Source organism: Oncorhynchus kisutch, linkage group LG23, assembly GCF_002021735.2.
Source record: "Oncorhynchus kisutch isolate 150728-3 linkage group LG23, Okis_V2, whole genome shotgun sequence".
In the NCBI taxonomy this organism is placed as follows: Eukaryota; Metazoa; Chordata; class Actinopteri; order Salmoniformes; family Salmonidae; genus Oncorhynchus; species Oncorhynchus kisutch.
In genome coordinates this window covers 40,350,013-40,375,183 of record NC_034196.2, presented here as the reverse complement: position 1 = coordinate 40,375,183, position 25,171 = coordinate 40,350,013, and the positions used below count along the sequence as shown (strand labels likewise).

At 43.7% G+C, this 25,171-nt stretch overlaps 1 protein-coding gene and 2 non-coding genes across 4 annotated transcripts in view; all 3 read left to right on the top strand.

Annotated features, from left to right (window-relative positions):
* Window positions 1-21,834, top strand: part of chd1 (chromodomain helicase DNA binding protein 1) — a 37,847-nt gene extending 16,013 nt beyond the window's left edge. The window contains exons 15-37 of one of the 2 annotated variants that reach the window (XM_031802555.1): window positions 481-669; window positions 2,915-3,077; window positions 4,727-4,879; window positions 5,364-5,435; window positions 5,664-5,813; window positions 7,695-7,843; window positions 9,019-9,115; window positions 9,544-9,639; window positions 9,965-10,141; window positions 10,427-10,587; window positions 10,813-10,854; window positions 10,947-11,080; window positions 11,518-11,656; window positions 12,909-13,059; window positions 13,735-13,857; window positions 15,619-15,756; window positions 16,193-16,450; window positions 17,326-17,454; window positions 17,562-17,740; window positions 18,997-19,096; window positions 19,271-19,322; window positions 19,516-19,756; window positions 20,002-21,834. In XM_031802555.1, the coding sequence (XP_031658415.1) occupies window positions 481-669; window positions 2,915-3,077; window positions 4,727-4,879; window positions 5,364-5,435; window positions 5,664-5,813; window positions 7,695-7,843; window positions 9,019-9,115; window positions 9,544-9,639; window positions 9,965-10,141; window positions 10,427-10,587; window positions 10,813-10,854; window positions 10,947-11,080; window positions 11,518-11,656; window positions 12,909-13,059; window positions 13,735-13,857; window positions 15,619-15,756; window positions 16,193-16,450; window positions 17,326-17,454; window positions 17,562-17,740; window positions 18,997-19,096; window positions 19,271-19,322; window positions 19,516-19,756; window positions 20,002-20,368 (3,460 nt within the window). In that variant the 3' untranslated portion in view covers window positions 20,369-21,834. The remainder of the gene's footprint in view (window positions 1-480; window positions 670-2,914; window positions 3,078-4,726; window positions 4,880-5,363; window positions 5,436-5,663; window positions 5,814-7,694; window positions 7,844-9,018; window positions 9,116-9,543; window positions 9,640-9,964; window positions 10,142-10,426; window positions 10,588-10,812; window positions 10,855-10,946; window positions 11,081-11,517; window positions 11,657-12,908; window positions 13,060-13,734; window positions 13,858-15,618; window positions 15,757-16,192; window positions 16,451-17,325; window positions 17,455-17,561; window positions 17,741-18,996; window positions 19,097-19,270; window positions 19,323-19,515; window positions 19,757-20,001) is intronic. The other variant, XM_020457246.2, reaches the window with a different exon arrangement.
* LOC116356679 (small nucleolar RNA SNORA53) lies at window positions 2,203-2,422 on the top strand. Its single transcript, XR_004205106.1, has one exon. It is a non-coding gene; the product is annotated as a small nucleolar RNA SNORA53 (small nucleolar RNA).
* LOC116356686 (small nucleolar RNA ACA64) lies at window positions 15,987-16,117 on the top strand. The gene has a single exon (XR_004205112.1). It is a non-coding gene; the product is annotated as a small nucleolar RNA ACA64 (small nucleolar RNA).
* Window positions 21,835-25,171: the final 3,337 nt, after the last annotated feature.

Genomic DNA, 25,171 nt, shown 5'->3' with positions numbered 1-25,171 from the left:
AAATGAGTTCACTGGCAATCATTCCAAGCAACACTGTAGGCTCCTTCCAAGCAACACTGTAGGCTCCTTCCAAGCAACACTGTCGGCTCCTTCCAAGCAACACTGTCGGCTCCTTCCAAGCAACACTGTCGGCTCCTTCCAAGCAACACTGTCCAGCGCCCCTGGAGCAATATGGATTAATTGCCTTGCACTTACGGTCACATCGACAGATTTGGCACCTTTTGGGTTCTGTGATTCGAACCAGTGACCTTTCGGTTACTGGCCCAACCCTCTGTGTAAAGACTAACTGTCCTATATAAGTTAATTGTGTGTATCAGAGAACTGTGTCCTCTATAATATTATGGGGTGACTTGGAATCAAGGTACCAAGCTGGTTGAAATATGTTCTGTTTCATTGTTCTTGTTCTGGAGCTTTTGGTCCTCAGAGTATTGCTGATGTCTGGCCTTCTGCCCATGTTTGTGTGTATGTCTGTGTTTTCAGGTTCCACTCGTGGGAGATATTTGAGGAGGAACATGGGAAGGGTAGGGACTCTGGCTACACCAGTCTACACAAGGAGCTGGAGCCCTTCCTGCTGCGTAGAGTCAAGAAGGATGTGGAGAAGTCTCTTCCTGCTAAAGTGGAGCAGATCCTCAGAGTGGAGATGAGCGCCATTCAGAAACAGTACTACAAGTAAGAGCAGACAAATACTACTCATTCAGAAACAGTACTACAAGTAAGAGCAGACGAATACTACTCATTCAGAAACAGTACTACAAGTAAGAGCAGACGAATACTACTCATTCAGAAACAGTACTATAAGTCAGAACAGATACTACTAGGGTTGGGCACAGTAAGCAAATATCTGAATATATTCGTTAACTTGAGTGGGTAAAATTGAGAATCAAAATGTAGGCCTATTTTTAACAAAAAAAGCTGTGTAAATTAAATTACTACTTATTCAGAAACGGTACTACAAGTAAGAACAGATGGATATTAGAGTTTGTGATTTCAACAAAATTCCAAATTGGGCTAATTATATATTTTTTGCGATTACGATATATCATTTTTTGGGGAGAGATGCTAGAGCTGGGTATGTGGACCAAAATACATACTGTGACTAATAGAACTATTTTGTTCGATAACAACATACATTTTACTTTACACTAGACCATATTTTTTTCTTCTGTGTAAAATAACATAATTTGGATGGTAGACTGATTTTTTTTTAAAACTATTTCATCTAACATATCCAGGAAGCATGATTTGATATTTTTTAAGTGCAACTTGTCAAAATGGGATCCAGAAGGATCCGATTTTATTTGTCTCTTGCGAGAATTTCCAGACATCTTTGTGCACATTGTCCTACAGGCTGTATTATTCACTACATGAGGAAGTAGGAACTCAAAACACTTAGCTGGATTGCTAACTCTAAATGTGATATTGTTGCTAGATAGCCATGTAGGCTAATTGATTAATCTATTAGTAAATGTAGGCTAATGTCCTACACTAGGGCTAGGTTACTTGATGTAGGCCTGTTCACTGCAAATGGAGCGCTGCGCTCCCTGGGCACACCTACTCCGGTTGTAAAGTTGTCATGAACTCAATATTTAAAGGTGAGAAACAAGCTGTGACTCTCCTCTCTGTAACTACAACAGTAGCGTCTTTGAAAACTGTATTTTTCCCCCGTAATTTTTGGGAATGGTCATATGCTTCTGATTTGCCTCTCTCCCTCCTCCGTGCGCACAGTGGAAGTCGGTTGCCGATAGCGAAACGGGGGGACAGGCGGACACTTTCATAGCAGGAATCAACATGATGTACAGGCTATTACTGTTGACCAAATAATGGTTCTAGAACAATCTACAGGAACATTGTGTAGAAAAACCACAAAGTTATCGACGTAAGCAAAATGCTTGGGTACGAGGAAGGCGACGTCGCCGTCTGTAATTTTTGGTTTATCGTTCCACTAGATAGTACTCATTCTGAACAGAACTACAAGTAACTTCATAACTCAACTCTCTGCATCATTGCCCTCTGCCATATCCTGCAATGCAAATGACCAGAAGCATGAAACCAATAGAAACTAACATGGGAGCAGACTAGGTCAATGTTTATGCACATCAAGGACATCTCCAGATATTCAGTTCCACAGCTTAGACCCAGTTGGCCTCATTTAACACAATATATTGATCAATTACATCAAAGGAATCTCTCTGGTATAACATTTGAACACTTAGATCCACCTCTGGAGGTGGTCCTGTACTGGTGCTGTCATCTCCGAGTGCTGCAGCTTCAGCCCAGAGGCTCTCAGCAGCTTTCTGGCTGTACAATCGGAGGTGTTTTAGTCATTGGTGTTGTAGAGCAGTCTACCTGCCTCCCCAGCCCTCCTTCTGTACTGGCAACTCTCAGTTATCAACCAGTGCAGCTTGGCTGGGGGGTGGACAACACACCCCCTTTTAGTTCCACTGGGACTTTGGGGGCTTCATCAGGCGTGTGCAATGTTCCAAAAGATATCAAAGATGTACTTCACCTTTTATTTAAATAAACCAGTCAGCCACCTCACCTCAATATACTTGTAAACAGGCATATGGCTCCATAACATAGAGGGGATGTTTCCCGGACAGAAATGAAGCCTTATCTTGGACTAATTTGCACTTTTAAACTGGACAGAGGAAAATTGAACTTCTCAAACAGTATAAAATAGTCTAGGTATTTAAGTGCGGGTATAAACTAAACCTAGGATGTAGATTTAACTTCAGGTTTCCTGTTTATCCTGACTGAGTTGGAAGTTCATTTGGAGTGCTCCTTTTCCAAACGAGTTAATCCAGAAATGAATACAAATTGTATTAAATACATTACAAATGGTAGTAATCATGCTGTATTGGGGTATTTAAAAAAAATAAAAAATAATCTACTACGCCTGTGTTGGGTCAAACAGGTGGATTTTGACGAGGAACTACAAGGCCCTGAGTAAAGGTACCAAAGGTAGCACGTCTGGCTTCCTTAACATCATGATGGAGCTGAAGAAGTGCTGCAATCACTGCTATCTCATCAAGCCCCCAGAGGACAGCGAGTTCTACAACAAACAGGAGGCCTTACAGGTGAGTGGGGGTGGAAGTAAATGTACATGCAAACTTGTAACTTTTTTACTCAATTGTCAAACCTTGGCATTAAGGCATTCTGGGGGGGCGGGAGCACGTCCACTGACTTGAAGCCTAAATTTAGTTTTAAACGTGGGAAAGTAGCTGCATTTCAGTCTTGGGTTTTGAAAAAAGTATATTTTGCTAGCATATTCATTACTTACCAACAACTGCTGGACATTCCAATAACATTACGTCACGTTTTCCTAACAACACTAGCCACGCAGGGAGCAGGCCAGCCCTGCATGTGTGTGTGTGTGTGTGGGGGGGGGGGTTGCCTAGCAGCACGTGCCTCTGAGGGAGTTGACATCTGCATTATACGATTTTAAAAATATATATATATTTAAAAATCTGTTCAGGCTGAACAGCTAGCACGGCAGCTAAAATGGCTTTAAAAAAAATATGATTTCAGCTAATAGGGACAAAAATCTAACAAAATATCTACATTCACTAATCATAAACTATTTTCATATTATAGAAATGTAGGCACATTTGTGGACTATTTTTTTACATTGCCTTAAATAGTGAGAGCTGTGTAAACATCAACCCTAAAGAAAAATGCTGAATGTGTGTGTTTCAGCCACAAGCCACTCATCAGCGTTAGTTGACATGTTTTGGCTGTTACACTGGTGCTAATCTTGGTTACACCACCACATTCCGTGAGCAAACTTATAAAAGAGTGAAGTTAGAGGCCTATGTTTAGTTACTGTTGGCCTCTTTAATAAGAAGGTGATGCTGGGTTTTGTCCAATGTCCATATATCAGGATATTTATTATTAACATTGAATTCTTTCCAGAGTTCGCATGGACGCACACTAATCTCTGCCCCTCGCCCTTTCCCCCTGCCCCTCTCCCCCTGCCCCTCTCCCCCTGCCCCTCGCCCTTTCCCCCTGCCCCTCTCCCCCTGCCCCTCTCCCCCTGCCCCTCTCCCCTGCCCTCGCCCCCTGCCCCTCGCCCCCTGCCCCTCGCCCCCTGCCCCTCGCCCCTGCCCCTCGCCCCCTGCCCCTCGCCCCCTGCCCCTCGCCCTTTCCCCCTGCCCCTCTCCCCCTGCCCCTCGCCCTTTCCCCCTGCCCCTCTCCCCCTGCCCCTCGCCCTTTCCCCCTGCCCCTCTCCCCCTGCCCCTCGCCCTTTCCCCCTGCCCCTCTCCCCCTGCCCCTCGCCCTTTCCCCCTGCCCCTCTCCCCCTGCCCCTCGCCCTTTCCCCCTGCCCCTCTCCCCCCTGCCCCTCGCCCTTTCCCCCTGCCCCTCTCCCCCTGCCCCTCGCCCTTTCCCCCTGCCCCTCTCCCCCTGCCCCTCGCCCTTTTCCCCTGCCCCTCTCCCCCTGCCCCTCGCCCCCTGCCCCTCGCCCTTTCCCCCTGCCCCTCTCCCCCTGCCCCTCGCCCTTTCCCCCTGCCCCTCGCCCCCTGCCCCTCGCCCTTTCCCCCTGCCCCTCTCCCCCTGCCCCTCGCCCTTTTCCCCTGCCCCTCTCCCCCTGCCCCTCGCCCCCTGCCCCTCGCCCTTTCCCCCTGCCCCTCTCCCCCTGCCCCTCGCCCTTTCCCCCTGCCCTTTCCCCCTGCCCCTCGCCCTCTCCCCCTGCCCCTTTCCCCCTGCCCCTCGCCCTCTCCCCCTGCAGCACCTAATCCGGAGCAGTGGGAAGCTGGTGCTGCTGGACAAGCTGCTGCTGCGTCTGCGGGAGCGTGGCCACCGTGTGCTCATCTTCTCCCAGATGGTCCGGATGCTGGACATCCTGGCCGAGTACCTGAAGAGCCGCCAGTTCCTCTTCCAGGTCAGCAGCTCTCTGGCTCCTTATGTACAGATCTAGGATCAGCTTCTCCTCTCCTAATCCTAAACTTAACCCATTAGCGAGATAAATTCTAAACTGACCCAAGATCAGTGTTTAAGGGTGACTTCACCACATTCCTATCCCCTTCCCATATACTGGTGTATCGTAGATCTCCAGGAAGAAGTTTGGGCAGCCCTGCTTTAAGGACTTTGTAGGTTGAATATTCCCTAAAGAAGTCTGTTCAACATTTACATTTTTTTTTAGCAAATCTTGTATTGGCTTAAGGCACAATGGCTTACTAAAAATGGTAAATAAGGTGCTTTCCTAGTCAGGATTCAGCTCAGTGGTTATCTAAGCAAAGTACCTAGAAGGTCCTAAAGTTACCATACTTAAACTCCTAAAGATAAGCAAAATATCAAAACATTTAAACGTTGAACAACATTGAGAGTTTGCTGGGACGAGGACTAAATGTGTCCAATCTTTGTAGAGATTGGACGGCTCCATCAAAGGAGAGATGAGGAAACAGGCGCTGGACCATTTCAACGCTGAGGGCTCTGAGGTAAGTGTGGAATGAATGCACCATAATATCTACTACTACGCTAACAGCCAGGGTTGGGGACAAATCAGATTACTTCCTGAATCGACTGAGTTGAAAACCACAACCGTGCTAATTTTACTCAATTGTTTTACTCAATAATTCACTGATGGGGTGAATATATAATTGGAAATCTACTGTAATGAACCATCTTACACCACACGTTATTACATCTCACTTCCTCCCTTCCAGGATTTCTGCTTCTTGTTGTCAACGCGGGCGGGCGGTCTGGGCATCAACCTGGCGTCGGCCGACACGGTGGTCATCTTTGATTCTGACTGGAACCCACAGAATGACCTGCAGGCCCAGGCCAGAGCCCACAGGATTGGCCAGAAGAGACAGGTATGCAACCAATTACTTTGTGAAGTTGACTTGCGGTCAAGTTCAACGTCAAGTTTTGTTACCCAATGACAAAGCAGTTAAGAAACCAAAATAGCGTTGATTAATACAGGTTTTTAGAGCTATGTGCTATTGGTCATTGGTCTCTCTTACCATCTATCTGTATAGTAATGTGTAGTGTAGAGGTCTGTATGGAGGGCTGTCTGTATTAGAGGTCGACCGATTATGATTTTAACACCGATACCGATTTATTGGAGGATTTACAAAAAAGCTGATACCGATTCAATTGGCTGATATAAAAATAAAAACATTTTTTTTAAAGATGTGTGTGTGTGTAATAATGAGAATTACACCAATACTGAATGAACACTTATTTTAACTTAATATAATGCGTAAATAAAATCAATTTAGTTTAAGTTCCTTGCTCAGAACATATGAAAGCTGGTGGTTCAATATTCCCAGTTCTTCAATATTCCCACTTAAGAAGTTTTAGGTTGTAGTTATAGGAATTATAGGACTATTTCTCTCTATACCGTTTGTATTTCATATACCTTTGGATGTTCTTATAGGCATTAGTATTGCCAGCCTAATCTCGGGAGTTGATGGGCTTGAAGTCATAAACAGCTCTGTGCTTCAAGCATTGCGAAGAGCTGCTGGCAAACGCAGGAAAGTGCTGTTTGAATGAATGCTTTACGAGTCTGCTGCTGTCTACCTCCGTTCAGTCAGACTGCTCTATCAAATCATAGACTTAATTATAATATAATAAACACACAGAAATACGAGCCTTGTCATTAATATGGTCAAATCCAGAAACGATCATTTCGAAAACAAAACATTTATTCTTTCAGTGAAATACGGAACCGTTCCATATTTTATCGAACAGGTGGCAACCCTACATCGTAAATATTGCTCTTACATTGCACAGCCTTCAATGTTATGTCATAATTATGTAAAATTCTTTCAAATTAATTACGGTACTTGTTAGGAAGAAATGGTCTTCACACAGTTCGCAACGAGCCAGGCAGCCCAAACTGCTGCATATACCCTGACACTGCTTGCACTGAACGCAAGAGAAGTGACACACTTTCCCTAGTTAATATTGCCTGCTAAATGCAATTATTTTAACTATATTTAAAAAATATACTTGTGTAATTGATTTAAAGAAAGGCATTGATGTTTATTGTTAGGTACATTGGTACACCGATTGTGCTTTTTTCCCTCTAATGCGCCTTTTGTTAATTCATTACCCGTTTGGCGAAGTAGGCTGGGATTTGATGATAAATTAACAGGCACCGCATTGATTATTTTCAATGCAGGACAAGCTATTTAACCTAGTAATATCATCAATCGTGTAGTTTGATGTTTTTTTTACAAGATAAGTTTAATGCTAGCTAGCAACTTACGCAAGTGCAGCAAGGAGCCAAGGTAACAGCTGGTCAACCTGCTGCGCAGTTTCCTCGTGGATTGCAATGTAATTGGCCATAATCGGCGTCAAAAAATGCCGATTAGCAATTATGAAAACTTGAAATCAGCCCTGCCGATTAATCGGTCGACATGTAGTGTATATTGATGTATACAGTATACAGGGCTCATCTGTAAAAGAGACCTTGGTCTCTGCATGACTCACTGTGAAAATAAAATAATTATAATAGAAAACAGGCTGTTGTTCGCACAACATGCATTGTCAAGTTCAATTGATACCCAATGACCGCAGGCACTAGACCGAGATACATGGTCATATGAGTCCATGTTGTATTGAATAGTTTTGTAAAGCTATTGCTGTTAATCTCCTCTGATTTTGTCTTTCACCCTATATCCTAAACAAACATGCTTTCCCAATAAATCGTTATGTAGTTGTGGACATGAAACCTGTATGTCTCCCAGGTGAACATCTACCGCCTGGTGACTAAGAGCTCGGTGGAGGAGGAGATCATTGAGCGGGCCAAGAAGAAGATGGTGCTGGACCATCTAGTCATCCAGAGGATGGACACCACGGGCAAGACGGTCCTCCACACCGGCACCGCCCCCTCCAGGTACACAAATACACACTGAAAACACACTCACATCTCTAGGTGCTTACACACAGGCAAGAGCCTACAAACTCACGCGAGAACACAGGCAAGAGCCCACAAACTCACGCGAGAACACATGCAAGAGCCCACAAACTCACGCGAGAACACATGCAAGCGCACTTACTCTTTACACATTTTTATTTTTTTTGTTATTTAGCAGACTCTTTTATCCAGAGCGACTTACAGGAGCAATTGGGGTTAAGTGCCTTGAACGTCAACAGAAATTTCAAACCGGCGACCTTTCGGTTACTGGCCCAGCGCTCTTAACCACTAGGCTACGTGCTGCTATATACGCACATAGCCAGTTACACCTTACACTCTCAACTACATCAACAAAACACATACTTCCTCAGTGTACTTAGTCTCTTACAAACACACACCCTATAGCTACCCTCTAGATGCTTACTCACAAACACACACCCTTTAGCTACCCTCTAGATGCTTACTCACAAACACACACCCTATAGCTACCCTCTAGATGCTTACTCACAAACACACACCCTATAGCTACCCTCTAGATGCTTACTCACAAACACACACCCTATAGCTACCCTCTAGATGCTTACTCAAAAACACACACCCTATAGCTACCCTCTAGATGCTTACTCACAAACACACACCCTATAGCTACCCTCTAGATGCTTACTCACAAACACACACCCTATAGCTACCCTCTAGATGCTTACTCAAAAACACACACCCTATAGCTACCCTCTAGATGCTTACTCACAAACACACACCCTATAGCTACCCTCTAGATGCTTACTCACAAACACACACCCTATAGCTACCCTCTAGATGCTTACTCAAAAACACACACCCTATAGCTACCCTGTAGATGCTTACTCACAAACACACACCCTATAGCTACCCTCTAGATGCTTACTCAAAAACACACACCCTATAGCTACCCTCTAGATGCTTACTCACAAACACACACCCTATAGCTACCCTCTAGATGCTTATGCACAAACACACACCCTATAGCTACCCTTTAGATGCTTACTCACACACCCTATAGCTACCCTCTAGATGCTTACTCACAAATACACACCATCCTTCTGAGGTGTTCACGGTCATGCACACACCCCTGCAAGGTTTTTTGTGTTCTCATTTGGAACTTCCATCACTTGCAGCGCCACTCCGTTCAACAAGGAGGAGCTGTCGGCCATTTTGAAGTTTGGTGCCGAGGAGCTGTTCAAGGAGCAGGAGGGGGAGGAGCAGGAGCCTCAGGTCTGTCACTCACCTCATCACTATCACGATACTATGTTACACATTTTTTTGTGACAAAAAAGGACACAAAGCGGATTAAACTTTAAAAACATGCTTAATTTAAAATAGTTATATAATGGGGGAGGGGTAAACAAATGTGACTGGATGGAAAAATAAGGCTGTTTGTTTTCAACAAGATATGAATTCTGCTTCATGTTTTGTTTACTTGCCATGATACTGATAACCTGACAACCCTAATCCTTATCATTGTAGGTCCAAACTGTGGTACTTTGCAGTTCCTATTAATCTTTCATGTTGCATTTGTTCTGATGTAGACCTATATTGTCCCTGTGTGTCTGATGTTGGTTGACAAATTCAGGTTCCCCTCTGTGGATTGGTGAAGTTAATACGTTTTTCAAAAACTGACTTTTCGGGTTTCACTTTGGCAGGATATGGACATCGACGATATCCTGAAGAGAGCCGAGACCAGAGAGAATGACCCCGGCCCCTCCACTGTTGGAGAGGAGCTGCTCTCACAGTTCAAGGTATATATCAAGTTCATCGCAAGTAAAGGCTTTAAAAAATAACCACTAAGGCACTAGTAAGAATGAAAATAAGTACAATAGTGTTTTAAATTTTAACTTTTTTATTATGTAACGTAAAGGGCAACATTTCTGGACACCGATTAAGTTTAGTCCTGGACAAAAAAATATTTATGAATATTCTCCATTTACCATGCTATTTCTAGTCCAGGACTAGGCTAAATCGGTGTCTGGGAAACGGGCCCTAATAAGAGTAAAACAAATAAAATGATGAGTCAATCCGCTGAGCCTCTGACCTCTTGACCTAACTCTGACCCCTCCCTGCCAGGTGGCCAACTTCTCCATGATGGAGGAGGAGGAGATCGTCATGGATTCTGAGCGCCACCATCGGGGCTGGGATGACATCATCCCCGAGGAGCAGCGGCGGCGGATGGAGGAGGAGGAGAGGCAGAAAGAGCTGGAGGAGATCTACCTGCTGCCCCGCATGAGGAACTGTGCCAAACAGGTTAGCTTGGGGGCACTCCCTCCTCTCTCACACACACACAGCAGTACTCTCCAATGCAGAGTTTGGGTTTATCAATGAATCATAACAGGAATGCCAGATTTTTTTCTAAATGCTTCTGTCTTAGAATTGTAATAGACTGGTAGATTTCTTTGTCTTCTGAACTAATATGTTGTGCCGAACCGTTCCGTCCCTGTCAGTGGAGGATGTGCAGCGGGTTCCATTGAAACCCTCAGAGAACATGGTTCTTATTCTAAAAATACATTGTTGTTTGATATATGGTTCCAGGTCAACTTTAACGGCAGTGAGAGCCGGCGTAGTAGAAACAGACGGTATTCCGGCTCCGACAGCGACTCCGTCTCGGATCGCAAGAGGCCCAAGAAACGAGGACGGCCTCGAACCATTCCACGAGAAAACATCAAGGGCTTCAGCGATGCTGAGATACGAAGGTAATCACTACACATGAGATACATCCCAAATGGCACCCGATTCCCTTAATAGCACTAGGGATTTGGGGAACATTTTGGGATACACGTTGTTGTTAAATGTCATCTATCCTGTGGGAATAAGTCCCTGAAGAGTCCCTCCCCCCACAATACCTTTTGGGGATGTAGAAAATGCACTCACTTCCATTACCTCGACTTCGCCTCACAACTTTGTCTTTTCCTACATAGATTTATCAAGAGCTACAAAAAGTTTGGTGGACCACTTGAAAGGTAACTGCAGGAAAAAACGACAATGTGGTTTCAGTTATTTGACAACTTTTGTCAACATGCTATTTGACCAACCAAAAATCAACCTCTTTCAGACTGGATGCTATTGCCCGTGATGCCGAACTAGTGGACAAGTCTGAACATGACCTGAAGCGTCTGGCGGAGACGGTTCACAACGGCTGTCTGAAGACTCTCAGGGAGAACCCCTGTGGACCAGAGAAGACGTCAGGTACTTCAGTGTTTGACTTGTTCTGAAATAGGTGCCGATACTAATTTTGGGTGCCATTAGTGTTTTATATTTAGGTGCAGCCGCTCCACAATACATTTGAGCTAATATTCTATAACAGGAACAGGGGCTCAAACAGTTTAGAATTTGAGGTGCTGGTACTCAGCTCCGGTTAGCACCTGCCCAAGTCGAACACTGGGTACTTTCCACTGTCTTGTCTTTTGACTGTCTGTCTCTATCCATCCTTCCATCCCAATATATTAATCTCTCTTTCCAGTCCATCTCTATCCATCCTTCCATCCCAATATATTCATCTCTTTCCAGTCCATCTCTATCCATCCATCTCTCTCCTGCTAATCCAAACAATGTCAAAATCCACTGTTAAGTTGCTCAGTAAGTGGCTGTCACTGGTTTTAAACCTCTCTCTGCCTCACCACCAGGAGGCAGAAGAGGGAAAGTGAAAGGCCCTACATTCAGGATCTCGGGCGTCCAGGTGAACGCCAAGCTGGTGATCTCACACGAGGAGGAGCTGGCGCCCCTCCACAAAGCCATTCCTGCCGACCCCGATGAGAGGAAGAGGTCTGTCTACATTCGGTCTCATACCTCAAACTTTGGTTACGTCCCAAATGTCTCCCTTATTCCCTATTTAGTGCACTACTTTTGACCAGGGTCCATTTGGAACAAAGCCATGCTGTTTTTACTCAACTCCTCCATCACACAACAGTTAATTGTTTCAAGTTTTACACTGGCATAGCAGCCAATACAAATGGAAATCCCTTGGCATAACAAATAGTATAGGCCCATCTAAATCCACACCGTGTATTAAATAGCATAGGCCCATCTAAATCCACACCGTGTATTAAATAGCATAGGCCCATCTAAATCCACACCGTGTATTAAATAGCATAGGCCCATCTAAATCCACACCGTGTATTAAATTGTATAGGCCCATCTAAATCCACACCGTGTATTAAATTGTATAGGCCCATCTAAATCCACACCGTGTATTAAATAGCATAGGCCCATCTAAATCCACACCGTGTATTAAATAGCATAGGCCCATCTAAATCCACACCGTGTATTAAATAGCATAGGCCCATCTAAATCCACACCGTGTATTAAATAGCATAGGCCCATCTAAATCCACACCGTGTATTAAATAGTATAGGCCCATCTAAATCCACACCGTGTATTAAATAGCATAGGCCCATCTAAATCCACACCGTGTATTAAATAGCATAGGCCCATCTAAATCCACACCGTGTATTAAATAGCATAGGCCAGGGGTCTTCAACATTTTCTTGCCCAGGGACCCACTCCCTGGCAAACTGGTGACCCAGGAACCGCCATCATACATTAGCAAAAAATAGCCTATTGATATATATTTTTTTCAAAGTGTTCTATATTTCAGGTTCTCTTCAATTAGTATAATTTGCTCAATATTAGGAGTTGACATCATTAGAAATAACATTCTTGTCTTTTCTAATGCAGGTATGTAATAAAATAAGTGGTTTATTCTGTTGCTAACTATATTCATGAACATTTCAATACAAAATAAATAAGATATCTTATTTTATATTTTTGCGGACCCCCTGCAGTACCTAGGTGTCTGCGAATCCCCGGTTAAAAACCCCTGGCATAGGCCTATCTAAATCCACAACATTTATTTATTCATGAAAGGGCAGACATGACTTTCACAAAGTTGTAAGAACTATGAAACCAATCTGTACTTACAATGTAAATACGATTGTTGCATACCTAGTTTTAGGACCAATTAATATAAAATGAAACTTTCTACTCTTACTGAATCCAAACCCTTCTCTTTTCTTAGGTACACAATTCCATGCCACTCCAAGGCAGCACACTTTGACATTGATTGGGGCAAGGAGGACGACTCTAGCCTGCTCATAGGAATCTACGAGTATGGTTACGGCAGCTGGGAAATGATTAAAATGGACCCTGACCTCAACCTGACACACAAGGTGAGTCTGAATAAATTACATGTATGTGCACCACAGTTTTTATATTACTCTAAAAACCACCACCACTACCACTATAACTACTACTACCACTACCATCACTACTACTACCATCACTACTATTACAATCACTACTACTACTACTACTACTACTACTACTACTACTACTACCACTACTACTACTACCATCACTACTACTACCATCACTACTACTACCATCACTACTACTACCATCACTACTACTACCATCACTACTACTACTACTACCATCACTACTACTACTACTACCATCACTACTACTACTACTACCATCACTACTACTACCATCACTACTACTACCATCACTACTACTACTACTACTACTACCATCACTACTACTACTACTACCATTACTACTACTACTATCACTACTACTACTACTACTACTACTACCACTACTACTACTACTACTACCACTACTACTACTACTACTACTACTACTACTACTACTACTACTACTACTACCATCACTACTACCATCACTACTACCATCACTACTACCATCACTACTACCATCACTACTACTACTACTACCATCACTACTACTACTACTACTACTACTACCATCACTACTACTAGGTAAGAGCTTTTGTGTTGTAGTTGTATTCATTTACGCATCTGTTCCTTTGTGTGAACCAGCTCCTACCAGACGACCCTGACAAGAAGCCACAGGCCAAGCAACTGCAGACGAGAGCAGACTATCTTATCAAATTACTGAGCAAGGACCTGGCCAAAAAGGAAGCACAGAGGCAAGCAGGGACGGTACGTGTCCATAACTGGCTGGATCACACTCTTCACACACTATTATGTTGCCACGCCCACTTGACCCAATTCCTGATCGAACGTAATTGTATTCCTCCTCCCAGCCCATTCACGAACAAGAAAATATGAATTACTTTTGTCAAAACTATTTAAATAATGTGCCCAAAAAATTGAAAGTTGTGTTAGTTCTTTGTAGAGGGAAAATAATTGAAAAAACCGTATGCTTGTTATTACTTAGTATAAGCACTTAGAAGCCCACGTTCGTTAGCATTCTCATAGCTTTTGACTGGCGTCATTAGCTAGTTAGCATATTAGACTGTATCAAATGGTCGTAATCCATACAGGCCGTATCCCTTTTTTAAATCAAAGTTCAATGCATAAAATGGTAAATGTTAGACACAACATCAATGACCGAAACCATGCCGAGAGCATTTTGTGGAGATAACATTAGGATAATTGCTAGCTGTTGTGCCACAAAGCTAACGACGCCAGTCAAAGCCAAAGAGAATGCTAACTAATGTGGGCTTCCGGAGTGCTTATACTTTATAAAAACAAACTTGTTAAATATTTTCCTCAACGTAAAACAAACATACCTTTCATGTTATGTGCACGGTATTTTAGTTTTTGGCACAATTTTATTTCATTTTTAACAATATTTTGCTTGTTTGTGAATGGACCGGGAAAGGAGGAAAACAATTGCAACAAATTGGATGTGCCCTTGTTGTTGCCAGGTGTCATAAGGTGAATACACAGTCTGTGTGCTTTAGTGCATCTCCTTTTCCATTGGCAGTTCCTCTGCAATAAGATTATGAATTCCTCTGTCTGCATTCCTAGCTATATGCAGGTGAGGAGTTGTGTAGTGTTTCATTTAGTCTCAAATTTACACCGTAAGAAGTCCGCAGTTAAAGTTAGTCTGGGATTCTCAAAACAAAGCGGGCACCTTGCCACTTGTTTTGGTATGCAGATAAGTGATGAAAGCGAGGGAATTGAAGCTTTTTAAATTCATTGACTATGCTCAAGATACAATAACTGACAGTCCAGTCCAACGAGCTGCACGATACAAGACTACGGTCTCCAACGGAGTACCTGCGCTTATGCTGTGGTGCCCTTCACTCTGCAGCAATGTGATAGCTGCAAGACAAACAGTGGAGAACTGTAGCCTTGTGCTTCACATTCTTAGTTGTTGCGGAAGTCGGACAATATTCTGTTTAACTTTGTGCATCGCTGACTATCAAGTCCAAAAATGTATGTACCAATCCCAGGCTAGCTTTAAGGAATGTTGTTGATCTCGTGGATGCTGCCATTTGATCAGAGCAGAGACCTCTTTTGGTCTCTTTGTCATGTCTGGTCTGTATGACAGAGTGTCAGTTCCTCCTAATAACGTGAAGAGTTGAGCGGTTTTAGTTGGTGTCAAAAACAAGAAGTTAGTCATGACAAACTGTCTGCAGTTTTATCATCGTCAACAACGTATCAAGTGTCTCAAAGGCTATGGTGGGAGAAAATAAAAAAATGATATAAATGGTATTACATATTTTATATATGTATGGACCAATGATTGAGCTGGCTTTGCCCATCAGAGAATGCAAATCCAAGTGTGGCAAATATAATCACCAGGAGGATGATTAATCACTCATTTTAAACATTCAATTGTGACATTGACAAGTCCAAAACCCAGCACACATTCTATTTCAAGGGCCCATGTGTTTTTTCAATTCGTTGTAAAGAATGAATTAAGAATTACGTCCCTTTTTGTTGTTGTAGGCCAATTGGCGGAAGAGGAAACCGAGGAGTAAGAAGACCAAAGCTGTGAAGCCAGCCAAGGTGGACGAAGTGGTGAAGAGTCCGTCCTCTACGCCCCACTCGGACAAGTCCTCAGAGGACGAGATTGAGGAGGAAAAGGTATGTGGAATGATCAGCTTCCTCTCCCCCAATCCGAACCTTAGCCATTAGTGGGGAAAATGCCAAACTGAACCGAGATCAGCATCTAGGGGCAACTTTACCCTATTCCAACTATGATCGGAGTCTCCTTATGGCTGTGGATAGTAGACAAGGGATCCCTTAATGAAATAACAACGAGTAACAGATCAAATTAACCCCAGTAAACAGTCAGCTAAACTCAATGTATGGGCCCAGTCTGAAAATAACCTTGGATATATCAGTTGTCAAGGGAGAGAGAGAACTGGGCCTTACATTACTGTGGTACGTTAAGCTTATTGCCTGCTCTGTATAGCAGTGTGATTAAACCCATGTGCCCACAAGCATACGTATAGAATTCAGTTAAGGTAATCTTGCATCGAGGCTGTCAAGCTATTCTAACCATCTCTCCACCTCCCAGGAGGTGGTCCCGGTAAAGCTGCCACCCAGAAGGGGCCGAACGGAGCGCGTGGTGGTGAAGGAGGAGCCTGAGCCAGAGGAGGAGCCCGAGCCAGAGGAGGAGAAGGAGAAGGAGCCCAAAGAAAGGGAGATGAAGAAAGAGGTTAAAAAGGAGAAGAAAGAAGAGAGCCGCGAGGTGAAAGAGAAGGACCTGAAAGAGAAGAAAGAAACCAAGCCCGTGGATCCAGTACATGAACAGGAAGAGGTCACAGGGGAGAAGGTAAGATAGTTTTGACTAGATGGGATACAGCTTCTGTAAGATGAGATTGTTTGTAGCAGGTTAGTAAAATTGGTTTAAGGTTTGGAAAGGGTTTGGGCTTAGATAAAATGCATTTGATGTTCATTTGACAGTGTTTCCCCTAGTTTTTTTTTTTCAGTGGCGGTGGCTAGGGGGGGTAGTGGGCTTGGCCAATTTAAAAAATGTTGACGCCCTACTCTTGACTGCATAGACAATGTTGCTGTTTAAAGCAAATGTCCTGCAATTCTACACATGTTGTCATAGCCTTTGACATGTTTGCTATCTGAGTGACTCAAACATATTATAATAAAAATCAATGGGGGGTCCCCCGTCACATTTATGTACATTTTTGATTCTCCCTGACTCTCTAGTTTTTATTTTGGTGATTGTTAATTCTCAAAGATGATCTTATTTAAAAAATATATATAACTCCATTATCTTTTCTACTTACTTTATCTGGTTTTGGTCATTTTAAGTAATAAAAAAAAAATATATATATATATATATTGGAGTGGCGGCAACAATTTAACAGTCCGCTGCTTAATGAATATAGAGGAAACACTGACAAAAGCTGTATCCCTTCTAGACATGACCAGGTAAGACCTCACCACATTGTGAATAGTTGGAAGGGACTGAAAAACTTGAAGTGCAGTTCGTTGCACTGCAAATATGATAAATGTATTAGCACTAAAGTCAAGGTTGGTCACTTGTCTTTTTTCCATGTGTGGTGTCAACACATTTTTGTGCATTATTAGTCATTTATTGTGTTAAGCATGTAGGATCTTTGGTGTCTTATTTCCAAGGTTTATAATGTCTCTGCGTAGCATCTTATTCATTGTGACTGTTTTTTCCTGCAGCCGAGCGAGGTGAAGACTGAGGTACGGGAGAAGGTGAAGAAAACCTCTGACACTCCGGTCCACATCACAGCAGTGGGGGAGAACATCTCGGAGGAGTCGGAGGAACTGGACCAGAAGACCTTCAGTGTGGTAAGTCACACACACAAGTCTGCTCAGTGAGTCGGGACAGTAACAAAATACTGCCTTACCAATTTTGGCCCTCCATTAACCGTGTATATCCTGTCTATGTCCCTCAGTGTAAGGAGAGGATGCGACCGGTCAAGGCGGCCCTGAAGCAGCTGGACCGTCCGGAGAAGGGCCTGTCGGAACGCGAGCAGCTGGAGCACACGCGCCAGTGCCTCATCAAGATCGGAGACCACATCACCGAGTGTCTGAAGGAGTACTCCAACCCCGAGCAGATCAAACAGTGGAGAAAGTAATGCGCCTGATATTTTTTCACATTCAGCGTTTTGTTACAATCATTTTGCTGATTTTAAGATCAAGCTCTCTGATATACGTGATACTGTTATTTACCCGTGGTATATTTAAGCAATAAGGCACGGAGGGGGGGGTTTGGTATATGGCTGTTCCTGGATACAGCCCTTAGCCGTGGTATATTTAAGCAATAAGGGGTGTGGTATATGGCTGTTCCTGGATACAGCCCTTAGCTGTGGTATATTTCCCATATACCACAAACCTGAGGTGCCTTATTGCTATTATAAACTGGTTACCAACGTAATTTGAGCAGTAAAAATACATGCTCTGTCATACCCGCAGTATACAGTCTGATATACCATGTCTGTCAGCCGATCAGCATTCAGGGCAACAACCACCCAGTTTATAATGTCTGATATACCATGATTGTTGAATACTCGTTCTGATTGGCTTGAAGGGCATTCTAGAGGGTGCATTATTTCCTTATGACACACAGTATATTTACACGGTACAATTCAATGGCTGTAGTTCATTCTTACATGTTTGAGCTGCTTTTGAACTCAAAAGTCGAATTGAAAACATTATTGGCATTGTGGAATTTGATTTGGCAAACTAGGACTGATTTGGTCTGTTTGGTTACCAAGGCAACTCCTGTAGCTGTCTAGTGAACTTGTTAGCTACTTCAGTGGATGTTGAACACATTTCAGCGGTAATTGTGTTAAATTATAGCCAAAAAGGGATAATTAACTTGGGGCTCAAACCTTCCACGTTGTGCATTATTTTCCAGAAAACGCATAGCCCCTCGTTGATTATCCTTTACAGATTCACACAGGCTGGAATGCTTTTTTATAAATACAAACAACATTGAAGATCATCTCATCCTTGGGGAGATAGGACAGGCAATGGCCTTGGCAAACTGACAGAATGTTAATTTCCTGATTAGAAGTTTTGTAACGTTTCATAACACTGGGGTTATGGAAACGGAGCTCAAGACATGTCAATGTATGTCCTTTACCAATCCAACTGAGCTGGGGTTATGGAAACGGAGCTCAGGGCATGTCGATGTATGTCCTTTACCAATCCAACTGAGCTGGGGTTATGGAAACGGAGCTCAGGGCATGTTGATGTATGTCCTTTACCAATCCAACTGAGCTGGTTATGTACCTTTTGACTGCATTCATACCATTACCTTGTTATGGGGCTCGTTGTATCAATGACCAGTGTTGACTTAAATCACTTTCTCCCCCTTATCTCCAGAAACCTGTGGATATTCGTTTCAAAATTTACAGAATTTGATGCAAGAAAATTGCATAAACTGTATAAGCACGCAATCAAGAAAAGACAAGAGAACGCTCAGGTATGTATAAGCCCTGATGAAAGAGTTGCTGTTCTAGCATGTCGGGGATATGAAAATACAATTCAATCACTTCATAAAGGCTTAACTGGGCAATAAAGTGATACAAATATAGATTGCATTTCTTATCTTTCCAAATAGAATTTTAATGGCAGCGTTTTATGATCTGTTTTACAGGCAGCAGATGGGATCACTAGCACTGTAAATACCCATGGCTTTAAACATGCAGGTATGAACTCTCACCATTTTAGTCTTTGTTCACCATCTTGGACTAGTTTCTCTTTTTGGGGGGGGGGGTCGTCATCTTAATGACCCCGTTAAATGAGGGATACATAAAACAAATATTAATGAGCAATGAGAAAAGCAAGTGTGTGTGTGTGGCCTTATTAATCCTGGTTCTTCTTCCTCTCCTCTTGGCCCAGACATGGAGAGGCTGAAGGACAACTCTCACCACGACGACAGCAGCAGAGACAGCTACAGCTCTGAAAGGCATCACTCGTCGTCGCGCTACCATGAGGACCGCGACAGCCGGGACAGGCACACCTCTGACCCCTACAGCAGGATGTCGGGGAGCGGGGGGGACTCCAGGAAGAGACCCTACTCGGCCTTCAGCAACGGCAAAGACCACAGAGACCACTACAGGTCAGACCGGCAGGACAGCAGGTAAGACCAACTATATACTCTTAAAGGCTTTTTTTGGTAAATGGTTCTTTTCAAGTTGGTGCCAATTCAGGGCATTTTCATTATTGTTCTACTGATTAGGTTTTGGGGCATTAGTTCTAGAATCTAGTGCAACTCAATGCTTAATAAATTGGTCCCATTGTGGATCAAACAATTCTGTAACTAATCATTTCTGTATATTGGTTTTCTGTGCTGGTCAGTCTTGCTCACGGTGTCCTCTTCATCAGATACTACAGCGACAGTAAGCACAGGAAGGTGGACGAGCACCGGTCAGGCCGAGACGGACGGATGGACAGCAAGGAGCGCTCACACTCAGACCACCGCTCCCATTCCGAACACCACTCGGGCTCCGACTACTCATCGGGCCACCACAAGTCGTCATCGCGAGGGGACTCCTACCGCTACCACGCAGACTGGCAGATGGACCAACGGGCATCGGCCAGCGGTCCCCGTTCGCCGCGTGACCAACGCTCGCCACGCGACCAGCGCTCGCCCTACGACGGACGCTCGCCGTTAGGCCACCGGTCACCCTTCGAGTACTCGTCAGACCACAAGAGCACGCCAGAGCAAATCTGGAGCAGCCGCAAGACATAACCGCCAGCGTCTGCCTGGGCTGGAGGAGCTAGCCTAGCGGGGAGAGTATCAGCCATAGACATGCGTTGAACACAGGAAATGCCTTATGGGGACTGTGGAAGTAAACAAAGCTGTACTACGCACTGTATCTGTGGTGTCCTATCTCCAACGGTGGACCACGTCCCAGGAACGATGGCGGCGGGAGCGGGTTGGCAGACAAATTGCATATTTTTGTATTTAAGAGTTAAAAGCTGTGCCATCGGTGTCGCAGCATAGTTTCTTTTATTATTTTTATAAAATGGACGCCTTTTTTTACTCCAACGGACACAAATACCCTCGAGTGCTGTCTCACCAACCCACGACACTGGATCCTGCTATTGACTGTTTGTCTCTCTCACGTTTTAATGTGGTTTTCACGTTTATTTAAAGAAGTGTTTAAATCAAGAAGAAAAGTAACGTTTATGTATTTCTTTCATAATCATGCTAAGAGTGGATGTAAGGGTCTCGTCAAAAAGCAGTCTGAATGACTTGGGCTCACCTTCCAAAGTACCTCGTTTACAGTGTTTCTAGTGACCACCTTGACGATCTGTTTTTTTCTTTTTTTGCATCATGCTTTAATTATTTAATTTCTGCCTCCGCTGTAAAATAACCAGGATTTTTTTTGTGAGCAATTTAAAATGTCCCTTTTCACGAATTATACTACTGTAAATTATTGTAAAATAGTAAATCAATGGGCTTTTTTCTTCTCAGGCTCTTTTGGGTTTGTTATTACAACTCTTACCTTTCCCCATCAACTCAGGCTTTTTTGTCCGTTTTAAATGTCAGTTTCGTACAACACTTAACTTTAATGATAAATGCTATTCAGAATAACTTTGGTAAACGGGGAAATATTCTATTAGTTCATTATTACCCTAGAGCAGGGGTACTCAACTCTTAGCCTACTAGGTCCAGAGCCTGCTGGCTTTCTGTTCTACCTGATAATTAATTGCACCCACCTGGTGTCCCAGGTCTAAATCAGTCCCTGATTAGAGGAGAAGAATGGGAAAAAAAAGCAGTGAACTAGCTTGGAGGTCCAGAGTTGAGTTTGAGGGCTCTAGAGCAACTTCTTCGTTTATTTGTTTCTTTTGTGAATTCTGTTGTGAATACATGTCGGAATAGACGAGTTGAACACTCAAGTTTTACTCAAACGTGGTGGAAAACCAGGAGGGGTCTATCAAATACAATACGCCTGTAAGATCTCAAATAAACTAGTCTTTTTACAGAAATCATTTTTTCTTTTCTTTTTAACATAGGCAATAATGTCAAACCTTCTATGCAGCCAAGTGTATTTCTGGTGAACAGCCGGAGTGAAGCTGCTGTTACAGTTCAGTTGTACATAGATTTTTTTTCTCTATATTTCAAAATGAATTTACACTGAAAATGCATGGATTTTTAAGATCATTGTTTTATATAGTTTATAAAGTCATTAAACTCAATCACTGTACTCACTTGTAATCTGGAATGGTCTTCGTGTTGGTGCAGATGTCACAATACTGGAATTCTGGATTATGTCCTGTAACAGTGGTCCCCAGTTTTTTACAATGGATTAAACTATGACCCAGAATCTATCTTTCCCTCAACCGATTTAAGAGACAATGGACCAGGACAGCATAAAAATCTGTGGTTATGCTATCACTAGCTACAGGAGGCGTGCCTGTAAGTTTTAAATAGATCACCCAAATAACAAAACTTTTTTGGTAACTTACTATGAGAAAATACAATCCACAAGTTGGGGTTGTTTACCTAGCTACTGTCACCAACAGTTAACTTTTAGCATTTTCTAACTGATAAACAATAGAGGTCAAAGTACCTGATATTAGCATGTTTCAATTTCATGCACAGGAGGTTGGTGGCACCTTAATTGGCGCGAACGGCATGGCTTCCAGATGTTTGATGCCATTCCATTTGCGCTATTCTGGCCATTGAGCCGTTCTCCCCTCTGCAGCCTCCAATGTTGTCCTCCCATCCTGTTAAATGGATTACAGTGCGTTCGGAAAGTATTCAAACCTCTTCAATTCCACATTATGTTACGGCCTTAATCTAAAACGGATTACATTTTTCCCCTCATCACACACACTACCCGATAACGACAAAGCAAAAACAGGTTTTTAGAATGTTGCATATGTATTAAAAAAATATTTAAAAAACATACCTTATTAGTATTCAGACCCTTTGAAGTTAACCTGTGGTGAATTCAATTGATTGGACATGATTTGGAAAGGCACACACCTGTCTGTATAAGGTCCCACAATTGACAGTGCATGTGCGGGCAAAAACCAAGGCATTGGGATGAAGGAATTGTCCATAGAGCTCCGAGACAGGATTGTGTTGAGGCACAGATCTGGGGAAGGGTACAAACATTTCTGCAGCATCGAAGGTCCGCAAGAACACAGTGGCCTCCATCATTCTTAAATGGAAGAATTTTGGAACCACTAAGACTCTTCCTAGAGCTGGCTGCCCGGCCAAACTGAGCAATCAGAGAAGGGCCTTGTTCAGGTAGGTGACCAAGAACCCGATGGTCACTGACAGCTCCAGAATTCCTTTGTGGAGATGGGAGAAACTTCCAGAAAGACCATCTCTGCAGCCCTCTACCAATCAGGCCTTTATGGTAGAGTGGCCAGAAGGAAGACAATTTTCAGTAAAAGGTACATGACAGCCCACAGAGTTTGCCAAAAGGCAACTAAAGGACTTTGACCATGAGAAACAAGATTCTCTGGTCTGATGAAACCAAGATTGAACTCTTTGGCCTGAATATCAAGCATCACGGTCTACGGTGAATCATGGTGGTGGCAGCATCATGCTGTGAGGGTGTTTTTCAGAGGCAGGGAAAGATGAACGGCGCAAAGTATAGAGATCCTTGATGAAAACCTGCTCAGGACCTCAGACGGGCGAAGGTTGACCTTCCAACAGGACAACGACCCTAAATGCACAGCCAAGACAACGCAGGAGCGGCTTCGGGACAAGTCTCTTAATGTGCTTGAGTGGCCCAGCCAGAGCCCAAACTGCTTTAACAAAACAGTGACTCACTCAATATGGAAGTGGTCAGATGACGCAGATTCTAAGCTGCAGGACTGTTTAGCTAGCATAGACTGGAATATGTTCAGGGATTTGTCCGATGGCATTGAGGAGTTTACCACAGCCGTCACCGGCTTCATTAATAAGTGCATCAACGTTCTCCCCACAGTGACTGTACGTACATATCCCAACCAGAAGCCGTGGATTACAGGCAACATACGCACTGAGCAAAAGGCTAGAGCTGCCTCTTTCAAGGAGCGGGACACTAATCCGGACGCTTAAGAAATCCTGCTTCGACCTCTGACGAGCCATCAAATAGGCAAAGCGTCAACACAGGACTAAGATCAAATCCTAGAAATGATAGCTTTGATGCTCTTCGGATGTGGAAGGGCTTGCAAACTATCACTGAATACAAAGGGAAACCCAGCTGCGAGTTTACCAGACTAAATGCCTTCTATGCCTGCTTCGAGGCAAGCAACACTGAACCATGCATGAGTGCATTAGCTTTTCCGGACTGTGATCACGCTCATCATAACCTGTTTAAAAGGTCTTATATTGGCTAACATTCACAAGGCACCAAGGCCAACCAGATTATCAGGAAGCGTACTCCGAGCATGCGCTGACCAGCTGGAAAGTGTCTTCCCTGACATTTGAAACCTCTCCCTGACCCAGTCTGTAATACCTACATGTTTTAAGCAGACCACCATAGTCCCTGTGCCCAAGAACGCCAAGGTAATCTGTCGAAACTGAACAAAAATATATACACAACATGTAAAATGTTGGTCCCATGTTTCATGAGCTGAAAACAAAGATCCCAGAAATGTTTCATATGCACAAAAAAGCTTATTTCTCAAAATGTTTGTGTACAACTGTTTATATCCCTGCTAGTGAGCATTTCTCCTTTGCCAAGATAATCCATCCACCTGGCAGGTGTAGCATATCAAGAAGGTGATTACACAGGTGCACCTTGTGCTGGGGACAATAAAAAAGTCACACAACACAATGCCACAGATGTCAAGTTTTTAGGGAGTTCAATTTTCATGCTGGCTGCAGGAATGTCCACCAGAGCTGTTGGCAGAGAATTGAATGTTAATTTCTCTACCATAAGCCTGGATCCTGGACTTTCTGACAGGCTGCCCCCAGGTGGTGATGGTAGGCAACAACACATCCACCATGCTGAGCCTCAACCCGGGGGCCCCTGAGGGGTGTGTGCTTACTCCCCTCCTGTACTCTCTGTTCACCCACAACTGCGTGGCCACGCACAATTCCAACACCATCATCAAGTAGCTGACAACACGACGGTGGTAGGCCTGATCCGATGAGACAGCCTGTAGGGAGGTCAGGGACCTGGCAATGTGGTGCCAGGACAACAACCTCAACATCAGCAAGACAAAGGAGCTGATCGTGGACTACAGGAAACACGCCTCCATTCACAGCGAAGGGGCTGTAGTGGAGTGAGAGTTCCTGTCCACATCACTAAGGATCGATCATGGTCCACACACACCAACAGTCTTGACGACAACGCCTCTTACCCTGCTGAAACGATCATGGGCCCTCAGATCCTCAAAACGTTCTAAAGCTGCACCACAGAGCATCTTGACTGGCTGCATCACCGCTTGGTATGGCAAATGCTTGGCATCTGACCGCAAGGCACTACAGAGGGTAGCGCGTACCAGTGGAGGCTGCTGAAGGGAGGACGGATCACAATAATGGCTGGAATGGCATCGAAACCATGTGTTGAATGAATTTGATACCATTCCACTGATTCCA